Source organism: Embiotoca jacksoni, unplaced genomic scaffold, assembly GCF_022577435.1.
Source record: "Embiotoca jacksoni isolate LCO1_2020_lvr unplaced genomic scaffold, fEmbJac1.0.p SCAF_36, whole genome shotgun sequence".
NCBI classification, from domain to species: domain Eukaryota; kingdom Metazoa; phylum Chordata; class Actinopteri; family Embiotocidae; genus Embiotoca; species Embiotoca jacksoni.
Window position 1 is genome coordinate 1,072,444 of NW_027185388.1, and position 12,268 is coordinate 1,084,711.

At 47.5% G+C, this 12,268-nt stretch overlaps 2 protein-coding genes across 2 annotated transcripts; both read right to left on the bottom strand.

Moving 5' to 3' along the window:
- Positions 1 to 450: 450 nt before the first annotated feature.
- LOC138208123 (nocturnin-like) lies at positions 451 to 2,428 on the bottom strand. The gene is made up of 5 exons (XM_069165827.1): positions 2,377 to 2,428; positions 1,839 to 1,975; positions 1,570 to 1,747; positions 1,047 to 1,378; positions 451 to 945 (listed from the first exon to the last, which is right to left on the bottom strand). Exons 1-5 carry the CDS (start codon positions 2,426 to 2,428, stop codon positions 451 to 453), a joined length of 1,194 nt encoding a protein of 397 aa, XP_069021928.1.
- ccdc175 (coiled-coil domain containing 175) lies at positions 1,886 to 12,068 on the bottom strand. Its single transcript, XM_069165927.1, has 3 exons — positions 12,000 to 12,068; positions 7,900 to 11,744; positions 1,886 to 1,975 (listed from the first exon to the last, which is right to left on the bottom strand). The coding sequence occupies exon 2, from the start codon at positions 11,503 to 11,505 to the stop codon at positions 9,289 to 9,291; it is 2,217 nt and encodes a 738-aa protein (XP_069022028.1). The 5' UTR covers positions 11,506 to 11,744; positions 12,000 to 12,068; the 3' UTR covers positions 1,886 to 1,975; positions 7,900 to 9,288.
- Between the last annotated feature and the right edge of the window lie 200 nt (positions 12,069 to 12,268).

Here is a 12,268-nt window from a genome sequence, read left to right on the forward strand (position 1 = left end):
AATGTCACGTCATTAACAAAATAAGACAATCGGAGAGCATCGACGGTAAACAATCGAAACCTCACGGGCGTCGAGAAAAAAAAACGTTTTTATTTTTAGTCCGTGTGTCAGTTTGAGGCACAACGCTGACGACAAGTCTGACAAAAGAAATTAAAAAAAAAATAAATACAAAATAAAAGGTGCATTTGTGTTCAGTTTTGAAGGTCGGACAGCGACGCACTCGATGAGTGTTCAGAGTTCAGGGGAGGTAGACGGTTTGTTGCATCGAGCGTATCTGCATCTCCTTCGAAGTTATCTGACGCTTAAAAGTCACATTTACTTAAAACTTCCCGCTCCGGGTTTTCTCGGCTTCCGGTCGGAACGCCGTCTCGCGGGAGTGAAGCAAAAAGAGTTCGGCGTCGTCGCTTCCCGTTTCCCGTCTCTCTCCGTCTCACTCCGTCTCACTCCGTCTCACTCCTCCGTCCCCTCGAAGCTGAAGTCGCAGACCAGCGAGAGGTGGTCGGACGGGTAGCTGAAGGACGGGAGCCTGTCGGGTCCGATCTGCTCCTCGGTGGGAACGTCCAACACGCCGTCCACCCTCAGCGAGTCCCGACTGTACCAGACGTAGTCCAGGGTGGCGCGACACTCGCCCGTCGGCCGGATCTTCCACGTCGTGTACTCCGGCTCCGTCGCGCCGTCCGCGCCGAGTTTCTTGCAGGCCGAGTCCAAACCGAGGGGCGACGCCGCGAAGCGCCGGTACACCTCCTCGGTCGGGACGGCGTTGAAATCTCCGCATATGAGCAGAGGCGCGTCGGAGCCCGGGTCCACGTTCTGGAGCTGCCGGAGGAGGTCCGAGCCCTGAGCGCTGCGGAGCCACTCCCAGCCGGCGCGAGCCTTCAGGTGGGTCGCGGCCACGCGCACGCATCTCCCGGTGGTCCGGCAACGCAGCGTGGTCACCACGGCGACCTGCGGCAAAAGAGATCGGCGTGTTAAGAGGAGCCCCTCGCCAGTAACTTTTTTTTTTTAAAGTGAGACTTGAAGTGAGAAAGCGGTAATCGGGGTCCCACCTGGTTGGTCGGTATCCTCATGGCGGAGAGACGTAAGCCGACGCTGTCCAGCAGCTCGAAGCGCGACCGGTCGTAGAAGAGGGCGCAGCCGTCGGGGCCGTTGTTGCCGTCCACGTCCAGGCACGGGGACCACGGCTTGGGGCAGAAGTGGCTGCCGTAACCCAGGCCGGCCAGAACCGGCTGGAAGGTGTCGTGGTAGTGGTCCACTTCCTGCAGGCACAGGATGTGAGGTCGGTAGGTGAGGATCTCCTCCAGGATGAGGTACTTCCTCCGGGACCAGCTGATGGCCTCCGGGGGACACCGGACGAAGCTGTCGAGTCCTTCGCCCAGAGCTGAAGGACGAGAGAGAGAGACGGAGATCTGAGAAGCTGGAAGGCTGACGTCCTCAAATATACTGACCGTTTCTTAAAAGGAATAAGAACCGGCCCGTAGTTTAAATGTTATTACCCCCCCCCCCCCCCCCCCCCCCCCCCCTCCGTGTATTCAAACTGTTTCTCCGTCCTCTGTGAGAGTCGTGTCGTACCTTGCGCCAGAATGTTCCACTGCATCACCCTGACGGAGCTGCCGGGGGCGCCGTCTCCATCGCCGAGGCGAACGAACTCCCTGTGGAGGCGGGGCGCTCGGTCCCCGAGGGCCTCCTCGCACTGCCGCAGCAGCTCCGCTGGATCCAGGGGACGTGCGGGGGACGCCGTCTTCTGCTCCTGGGGAGAGACGACCGCGGGGACGTTTTAACGTGCCCGGATTCAACATCGCGTTTTCGGACGAGTTCGGTCTGAGGGACGAGAGACTCACCCGGCAGAGATCGGGATCCGGGTTGGTGTCCGCGGGCCGGCGGGGGTCCGGGCAGGACGGGGGGAGCGGGAGGGGAGAGCTGAGGGACCGAGTCAGGGTGCTGTATAGCCGGGAGGCTGCTCCGCCCATCGGATACACTGAGGAGGAAACGCATTTGAATTTTTTAGACATCCTCCGATCTTTATTTCCTCTGTTTGTTGATCGCCGCTGCTGAGTCATCGAGAAACGAACTCGAGACGAATCGCTGCTTCTTTTTTTTTTTTTTTTTTTTTGTATTTCCCCAAAGAACTAAAGTGTTAAAAATAACACGCGAGCCTCCTAAAGATTTCCGCGGACGGACGCCGACAGGATGATGAATTATTTTCCGTGTCTCGCCCATTTTAAACCAGAAATACCCGTTTGTTTTTTTTTTTAATTTGAGGTGTTACCAGAGTTTTACAAGCAGTACGCACTGACTGAATCATCGCCATGTTTAATTAGATATTAAAAAAAAAAAAAAAAAAAAAAAAAAGGCTGCTTGTTTACACATCTGGCACACCTGGAGCAACTTCAGCATTCACGTAGTTCTCTGGACACCAGAAGTCCAACATTCGCTCTCTTTTAGCTCCGTTTTGGTCTCCTCCAACTCCAGCTGTCGATTTAGCTAAAAAAAAAAAGACAAACTAGGAGAGTTGTGATTGTAGTCGCGTGTGAGCGACACATTTCACACGACCCGTATTAGCCAAGATTTGTGTCGTTACGGCAGCTTTAAGTGAACCGAGTACTTTCTGGAGTTGAAGCAACTTTTTTATTTTGAAATCATCGGCTGCAGCGGTCACACAGGCTGCTGATCATAAGCAATGCTGCACCATCTGTTCCTCTATGTCCCCACGGGTATTTAACATGGTGTGTGTGTGTGTGTGTGTGTGTGTGTGTGTGTGTGTGTGAAGTTTGAACAGCGCCGTCAGACCAAAGTGGGTCAAACTGATTGATTTGTCATTTTGCCGAGAGACATCAGACGGAGACGATAAAACAACATGAATCACGCTTGTTTTCAACAGAAATTACTTCTTCAAACTGTTTAACAATCGCAACAACAACAACAACAACAACAACAACAAATGTGTTATTTCGTTTAAAATTCGTGCCTTTAATTTATCGTTCCAGCTGTTTTCCAACAGAGAAAAGCCGAAAAGTAATTTATAACGTCTCTCCCTTAAATCCGAATTAGAAAAAAGAAGAAGTGGAGCTGCCTCTTACCCATCGTCTCTGGGACTGTCCTCCGCTGTGTCCTCGTTTAATAAAACGCCTTCGTTATTTTCTGGATACCGTGAGAAGTGTTTTTTTTTTTTTGTGTTAAGCTGACCGGAGATCGAAGCTGAAAATGTTCTAAGGAGAGTCACAGATGTGTCGTCTGGTGTGTGAACGCAGATATCTGACCGCTGCTTATAAAAGCCTGAGAGAGAGAGGGGGGGGGAGGGGGGGGAGGGGGAGAGGGAGGGAGGGAGGGAGAGAGAGAGAGAGGGGGGGGGAGGGAGGGAGGGAGGGAGAGAGAGAGAGAGAGAGAGAGACTAACGTCACCGGGCCACACCGAGCGTTACAGGTCATGTGATGATGAGGGAGAGACGGATACGCAATCCAAACCACTGCTAACTCACACACACACACACACACACACACACACACACACACACACACACACACACACACACACACACACACACACACACACACACACACACACACGGCAGCTGTTTGTGTGCCGGATATCTGACCGATAGATTCATGACTCTGACCCTCAAATATGAAGCCGGCAGCAGGGGAACATGGACTTCCAACCCCCGAAAAACAAACAACCAAACAAACAACCAAACAAACAACCAAACAAACAAACAGTGAAATAATCAGGATGAAGAGCGCGTTGATCGTTTCTAACCGGCCTTCGTGCCGTTTGCGACCGCAATAAGTTCCCGGTCTGCGTGCCGCAACAGCTTCCACGTTACTCCGATAACGACTTCGACGAGTGTTGCGTCATCGTTTTTCTCTTCACACGCTGCGTTGTACTTTTCCAAAACAAGTGACTCCACAAAGAAATTATATTTTGGATTTGAATAATAATAATATATATAAATATGTATATTTATATATCTAAGGTGCAACGCAGCATCACGAGATTTAACCCTTTCCACCCCCGGAGGTCTCGGACAGATCTTGTCATTAAAAAAACAATCGTACTGCTGTGACCTTAAAAATTAAATGAAAGTTTAAAGGACCCTGTGAAGTGAATTCAAAGATTTTGCTTCTAAACGTAATTATAAACGGGAGAAAGAAGTTGTTTAAAAGATTATTATTTTGCCTTTTTTTTTTTTTTCCTTCCATACACTTTTAATGGTTTTTGATTTTGCAGCATCTTTTCTCAAAAATTGTGACATAATTCGCTGAATTTGATGTGATTTTATTCATATTTACATTGTGATTCACAGTTTAGACATAAATGTCAACACAGAAGCAGCTCGGGCTCAGATGATGAAGCGGGTTTCCAGTGAAATGAAAAGTCAAATTTGAAGATTTTGATTTGAAATGTTATTGAGAAACCGAAGGATTAAATTTGTCCTTGATGGGCTGATCAAATTCTCCCTTTTAAAGCCAAATCAAATATCTTTTCGATTATGATACAGCTTCATAAAGCTGTAAACAAGATTTTTGTTTTTTTCTGGCCTTGTTGACTTTTCTTTAGGTGTTTCTTACAGAACAGAAACAAAACAAACATATATATCCTATTTTATAACGAACCAGAGGGGATATAAAGTAGTTCAAAATCAGCAAAACCTTAAATAACAACAGCTGTAAAATGTTACACACATATTAATGCAGCAGTAATTTGAATCCAAAAAACATATTTAAGAATAAAACACTGATTAAACACATTAAACACTAAATTAAAATATGTTAAAATTAAAATTAATTCATTTTTTTTTATAAATAAAAATGATTTTTATTTTATTTAATTAAAATAAAAATTAAACACTGATTAAACACAGCTCCCTGTGAGTGTTTCATTATTAAATATGGTTTAAAAATATATATATATATATATAAAATATATTTATGAAATATATTTGACCACACAATGAGTACTTTTGCTTGTAATACTTAAAGTGACGCACACTTGAATTCTGGGTTTTAATGCAGACTGGTGAAATATTTTAAAGGTGAATTTTTAGTGAATTTCAGCTGTGAAGTATTACACAACAGCTCGCGCCCCGTTTCGCATGAACGATTAGTGCTGGCGCAGTTTTGTTTGCAAAACGGAGAAAGAAAAGAGAATTTAAAGAGAAGTGGAGAGGAGACGGGGGAGACAGGGGGGGAGGAGAGAGAGAGAGGGGGGGGGAGAGGGGGGGGGGGGTCCGAGGACAAACGACCAGGAAGCGGGTGAAGAGTTAAAAATACTCCACTACAAGTAAAAAATACTCTTGACTGATCTATTATTATATCTGACGTTATTACATTATTAACAGCATGTTACTGTTGTAGCTGCTGCAGGTGGAGCTTTTATTTTATATCCAGGGACAGCATATAAATAAAATGTGGGGGGGGGGGTCAGATGATTACTGAGAGGAAAGAAGGAAAATAAATCATTTCTATATCTCCAAAAAACATTTTCAGTTTCTGGACTTTTCCAAATCTTTGAGATATTTTGGATAATTTTATTTTTAAATTTTTTTTTTTTAACATTGTTTAAAATGAATGCTCGTTAAGCCACTTTGGTTTCACGTCTGTATACGATCTATGACGTCATCGCCTCGTCTCGACCTTTGCTGCTTGCTGTAGTTTAAAGGGACACGAGTGGAAAAACAGCGCCACCAGCTGTTTATTTCGAGGCGCTTAAACTTTTAATATTCAATGACATCATTGATTTTAGTCGCACAGCCCTTCTTCAACAGAGGTATTATTCAACATTGATCAAGCTTATAATAATCATAATAGTGACAATAAAAGACAAAGATTGTTTAGTTTTTACAGATTATTTGAAGGCAAACTTGTTTATACTGACATTTAATTTTTTGGGACATAGTTTTCCCACTTCTAAAGTTTCCATTTAGTTATTCATTATTAAAAAGGCCCGTCATATTTCCTCTTTTGTTTATTTAATATCGCTCCTAAACAAAGCAAAAGTACTTCTCGTCTAATTACTCGGTGAATTTGTAGAAATAATCTGTGGACAACAGGATTATTAAAATAATCAGTAGTTGTTTTAGATGAACACGAGGCTGATTTAAAGATTTATACTTTGTTGAAAACGAACGGTGTTCAGCAGAGACATTCATCTTTATATAAACAGGATTATTCCAACATTATTCTCATATTTTCTGCAGAGACGGATCCAAATTTCATGCCTCGCCGTCCGAATCCCTTTAATCCAGCTGAACGGAGACGAGGAGCGAATGTTTTTTTGGTTTTTTTTTTTTCCACTGCGGTGCTTTGACGTCGGTGATAAGGAAGCGACGGCTCTGCTGACCCGAGGGACGACTCGCGTCTCTGGACGGTCGAGACGCATTAATCAAACCTCAGAATACAAATCCAGAGCGGAGGTAGTTTCTTTTTTTTTTTTTTTTTTTGAAGGCAAAGCAGATGAAGTCCAGCCACGGGGAGTGAGCTGTCGTGTGTGTGTGTGTGTGTGTGTGTGTGTGTGTGTGTGTGTGTGTGAGTGTGTGTGTGTGTGTGTGTGACTCAGACTCATGTCCTGCAGACAACCTCATGTGACTCCAGGCAGAATAATTCAGAGTAGCGCTGTGATTGGTTCATGAGATGAGGGTGACGGAGAGGCTCTGTTTATATATATATAAATATATATAAATATATATATGTGTGTGTGTGTGTGTGTGTGTGTGAACAGTATGCATGTGTGAGCATGTCACTGTATCCTGTAGTGGCATATTGACATTTCCACATTGAAGGGCAGCTGCCTCATTACATTACAGGTGTGTGTGTGTGTGTGTGTGTGTGTGTGTGTGTGTGTGTGTGTGTGTGTGTGTCTTTCAGAGCACTGTGTGTGTGTGTATGTGTGTGTGTATTCGTGATCTTACCTTTTACGTATTTTATTTTCAGTAACAATTTAGGGAATTGTCAAAAAGAATCTTGAGGCTATTACTGAATGAATAAAGAGTCGTATGTTAAACGCTGCAAATCACAGAAATATCTGGAAATGTTTTTAGTTGTCATAAAAAAAAAAAAAATAATAATTTTTTACTTAGAGAGAGTGGGGCTCAACGTTAAAAAACAACAACAACAAAAAAACATTCAGTCTGTGACTGTCATATTGAAAACGTAGGATACTGTTATAATAAGCGATTTAAATGCTTTTTAATTGACGCTACGTGCACAAAAACAAAGTGAAGTCTCACAACTGTAATGGAGTCGAAAAGTCGTGTAATTTAACACGTGTTTGTTCGATCAGACGGAGGCAGAGAAGTGGGATGATTTTGGCAGCCGCTTCCTGCATGGGGTTTGTTTTGATGATGATGATGAGGAGAGGTTGAAGAGCCTTTGCTGACTAATGCAAAAGAAATGAATTAATTTAACCCACTGCTGAACATCCAACTGCAGGATAGGAAGCTGCTGATCTGAAAGTGTTTCACATCCACTCGGAGGTGGATTATCTTCCAGCCACATGTTCAAACTCGCAAAAGAATGCTTTTGTTTCTTTACTCGTCATCTCTGTAAAAGTTTTATTTAAAGGATTGAGCAAAACTTGGGAGGAAAACATGACGTCCTCAGAAAAGTGAGACGTCCTGAACATTTTGTTTTTGCATATTTTTGTCATATTTGTACACTTCAAGGACTTGTTATGACTCCGAAAAAAAAAACAAAAAAAAAACAATACGAGACTTGACTGGACGGCAGCCGACGAACAGCCGTGTTTACGCAACACGTCGGGAGAAAACGACGTGTTTTGGCATCAAATACAGACGAGATATCAGACTGAGAAGCAGAGGAAACACTCAGGATAACCTTCGCGTGGAGAAACTGTCTCAAACGTACCATTTTAAAGCTAAAAATCTCTATTTTTCTGGAGACTTACCTTCTCTACTGGAACGAAGCGATGGCTTCCTTTCAGCTCCAACTCTTCGGCCGCGGCGTGGTCTTCCACTTTAAGGCCCGACGCGCTTCGGGGTCCACGCGTTGTCCGTGTGTTTCGGTTCGGAGGGAAGTGGCACCTTCCCTCCGATCGGTTGGTTGGTTGGTTGGTTGTTTGACCCTCTGGCTGCAGAACAAGGTCACCGCGGAGGGGAACGCTGGTGTCTGCTGACACCTGCTGGGAACTTACTGCCACAGTCTGGGAAGGAAATAAAAAGTGGACGGTTGTTATTTCCCCGGATTCGATTATTCGAAACACTGAAAGCTAATATGATGCGACAGGAACCCGTTTAAAATAAATTAAAATGAAACATCTTTTTTTTTTTTTTTTCTTTCGTTTTACTTTGGCATGATAGTTGAGTTTGGTTTGCCAAAGTTAGAGCATGTAAATCAATAACAAAAAAAATTGTATTTCCTGTTTGTTCTCTGATACAAACAAGAAAAGTAACCAACAAACAAACATGTAAATGAGTTGTTGAACTTATAACAGTGTTCTTGTTATTTTATTATTTTTTGCAGTATGGGACAACATATTGATCCTTTAGTAAAAGACACTCATCTAAAAAGAGTCTTTCTTCTTTTATTCCAGAACACGGCAGAAGAAAATCGTCACGTTTACGACGAGAGATTCAAAAACTCTTTTCGTAGACGAACAACAAGAAAGTAAAGTGCAATCGTTTTGAAAAAAAAAAAGAAATGGAGGTGTTACAGCAGCTTGTTGTGCCAAATGTGGGCTGATAGTGACAGTGAGCGTCCTCGTGTAAAAGTGTTTTACTGGCTGACATACGTTTGCCGAGACGCGCCAATATAAAAAAAAAAACAACCTTGTTTCCATAATGTAGGAAAAAAAAAAGGATGCGTGAGCGTATATTAGAAATTGTTTTGTTTACAGCTCCGGGAGGGTGGGGGTGGAGGGGGGGGTATTACAGCATGTGGGGAAAAAAACAAGTTGCATAAAGCATTTTATGACTCAAGAGAAAGACGCACAAAAAGCCTGAAATTTCAACAAAAAAATATGTATAAATCAAATGTGGAGTCGGTTCTTCCAGCAGATTGGAGACCACTTTAGTAACTACTGGCATAACAAACCGGAACATCTCTGGCTGAACCGTCGGTGGTTAAATGGCATTGTGGGTAATCGTAGGTCGGGCTATCCCCAGGCCGATATTAAAAGTTGGTATCAAGAGTAATCAAAGAGATCTCCTGCCTCAAGTTCACAACATTAGTTTGCATATAGATTCTGCCCAAGATTTGCATCGTATATATATTTTTTTATTTCTGCAAGTGCGTTTTATTCCTAATTGTCCGCTTCGTCCGACTTCCCGAAGCAGCGTCAGCCGCTCTGCTGCGTCGTCGTCGTGTCTCCGAGTCGCCGGCTGTAGTCGAGCATCTGCCGGTGAAGGAGCGCGCGGACGCGTCCCGACTGCTGCTTCCTGCTCGTCAGCAGGTTCGCCAGAGAGTCGATCGACGCCAACAGGACGCCGTCGCTGCTCTGGCGGTCCCGAATGAGGGACGCGTCGTCCCTCCGGCCGTCCCGCAAGCTCTCCAGCAGGGCGTTTGTGTCGCGCTCGAACCGGCGCGCCTCCCTCCGACATCCGTCTCCGTGCCGCCGGTTTGCGCTCACGTCCTCCGTCATCTGCGCGATGCGGAGGTGCAGCCGGCTGTTCTCCACGGCGACCTGCTCCAGCTTCACGCCGTCGTCGTAGACGCTCAGCTCGACGGCTCTCAGCTCCGCCGCCTGTCCGCCGAGCGCGTCCACCTGCGACGCCCGCAGCTCCTCCAGCTCGGACTTCATCTCCTCTCGGGGCCGGAGCAAGGAGCCGGTCTCCTCCTTCAGCGCCTCGATCGACAGGTTCAGCTCGGCCATCTTGCTCCTCAGCCCGTGGTTCAGCCCCATCAGTCTTTCGTACCGGTTTTTCTCCTCGTCCCACTCGGCCTCCACCTTCTTCAGTATCTCCTCCTTCTCCTCGACCTCCTTCAGCTTCTCCTCGTTGCTCCTCCTGACGCTCTCCACCTCCGCGGCGCGGCGCTCCAGCTCCTGCTGGTGCTCCCCCTCGGTTTTTCTGTACTCCGCCTGCAACTGGGCCATGTGACCCGCCTGCGAGTCGACGTCCGCGCTCCTGGGGTGCCTCCTCCGGAGCTCGGCCTCCTCCTGCCGCAGCTCCTCGTACCTCCTCTCGGCGCTCGTGATGTCGGACGTCATCTGCGCCACGTGCGCCGCCTGCCTCCTCTTCGCCTCCTCCAGGAGCTGCTGGAGCCCCAGCTTCTCCTCCTGCAGGTCGCTGACTTTCTTCTTCTCCGCCTCCACGTGGCGCCTCAGCTCGTCCCGGTTCATCTGGAAGACGCGGGCGTTGATGGCGCAGACCATCAGCAGCTCCTCCACCTGCTTCTCCATCTCCTTGATCTCCTTGCTGTGCTTGACGATGTTGGCGATGCGCTCCTCCAGGTCCAGCTTGGTCCGCTCCAGCTCACGCGACACGCGGAGGTGCTCGACCTTCACCTCGTCCTTCTCGTCCTGCCGACGCTTGAACATCTCCAAGACGTGGGCCATGTCGTCCAGCCAGACCGACCCCGACGCTCGGCTTTTCTCGATTTTAATCTCCAACGTCGCAATTTCCTTTTTGAGTTTCTTCGCCGCGAGGCGGAAGCCGTCCTCCAGCTCGCGCAGCTGCACCTTCAGCGTTTCTATCTGCCGCCTCAGCTCTTCGTGCTTTCCGACTTCCCTCTCCAGCAGTTTCTCACGCCGGCGCCGAGACGCTTCCAGTTTCTGCACGCTGCCCTCCAAGGTCGCCACCTCGGCCTCGAGGTCGCTCAGACGCCTGTGGGCTTCCCGTCTGTCGACGCTCATCTGGCACAGCTCCTTCCTCCTCCTCCTGATCGCCAGCTTCTGCTCCTTGATTTCATCCTCCGCCCGCTTCACTCCTCTGGACAGTTCGTCCTTCCTCGCGCCGAAGGCGTCCCTGTCCAGCACCGCGTTTTGCCGCAGCGCGGCGATGTCCCGTCCCACGGTGAGGACGCCGGCCTTCAGCTCCTCTATCCGCTGCAGCGTCTGATCCAGCTGCGTCTGCAGGCGGTACTTCCCGCTGATCTGATCGTTCAGCGTGACGACGACGTCGTCGAGCTCGTCCTTCGCCCGTCGCCGCTCCTCGCGCAGCGCCGCGCTCTGCCTCAGGAGCGCTCGCCGCCTCTTCACGGCCTCCTCCTGGAGCTTGGAGGCCGCCTCCAGGTCTCGGCGGAGCTGCTCTATCTCCTCGGCGTCGGACGCGCGGGCGGCCGCGACGTCGGCCACGATCTCCTCCGTTATCTGGTCGCTTATGTCGGTGATCTGGTGCCTCAGCTTGCTGTTCTCGATGGTCTCCACCTCCAAGTGCTCGTGAGCGGCGCGCCGGTCCGCCTCCAGCTCGGTGATGGCGGCCGTGATCTCCGTCAGGCGGATGCTGGCCTCCGGCGCGAAGGGGACCCGTTCCTCCTTCAGCTCCTGGTCCAGGTCCTTCAGGTGCTCCAGAGCCACCATGACGGCCGGGAACTCGGGGACCAGGCAGGAGGCCATTTTTAATCCGACCGTGCGTGTGTGTGTGTTTTTGTTTGTTTGTTTGTTTGTTTGTTTGTTTGAGCTCTGTTGTTTTCTTTGGTTAAAAGAGTTTTTTTGAAGCTCGGGTAGCTGCCGCTCCCCGCCGCTGCTAACTTGCGGAGTGGTGGCGTCGCCATGGCAACAGCTGCCCCACCACAAGGAGGGAGAACCGCGTGCGACGGGAAGCCGGCGAGGCACAAAATGTTGTAACAGCTAACCTGAAAAAACAAATTATATATTTATATATAAATATGTCGATTTCCCTCACTACGGTTTCATAACTGCGAGAACCTAAATTAAACTACAGATTAAATCAGATCAAATAAAGTCGTACGAACTCTTGTTTGAAGCCCGGTGGAGTACAACGAGAAGAGACTTCTGACGACTCAACTCCCGTGAAAATAATAAACAACAACAACAACAACAACAACAAAAAGCGTTATAAATGACAACAAAAACGGACTGGTGTTTACCTGAGAGGTGTAGCAGACGTTCAGGTTCACCTTCAACCCCCAACAGATGTAACAGACCGTATTTAAAAGGCTGAAGTCAAAGGTGTCGCCAGGCGCGCGCTGCCGGCGTGCACGAGTCCTCGTGTTGCCAGGTTTGAAGATTTCACGTAAAAAAAAAAAAAGATGCGGGACTTGTTTTTTTTTAATGTGCTTTGAAATTCTGAAAGGATAATAAAATATAAACGTAATATATATTATATAATAGACGCTTCTATTGTAATATTTATGTA

What these genes read in the sequence shown, in the direction of transcription:
- ccdc175 (XM_069165927.1), bottom strand. Translation starts at nt 11,505, where the DNA reads ATGGCCTCCTGCCTGGTCCCCGAGTTCCCGGCCGTCATGGTGGCTCTG.
- LOC138208123 (XM_069165827.1), bottom strand. Translation starts at nt 2,428, where the DNA reads ATGTTGGACTTCTGGTGTCCAGAGAACTACGTGAATGCTGAAGTTGCT. An exon ending in GAATGCTGAAGTTGCTCCAG is followed by an intron (nt 1,976 to 2,376) that starts GTGTGCCAGATG and finishes TTTCCTCCTCAG; the next exon opens with TGTATCCGATGGGCGGAGCA. An exon ending in GTGGAACATTCTGGCGCAAG is followed by an intron (nt 1,379 to 1,569) that starts GTACGACACGAC and finishes CTCGTCCTTCAG; the next exon opens with CTCTGGGCGAAGGACTCGAC.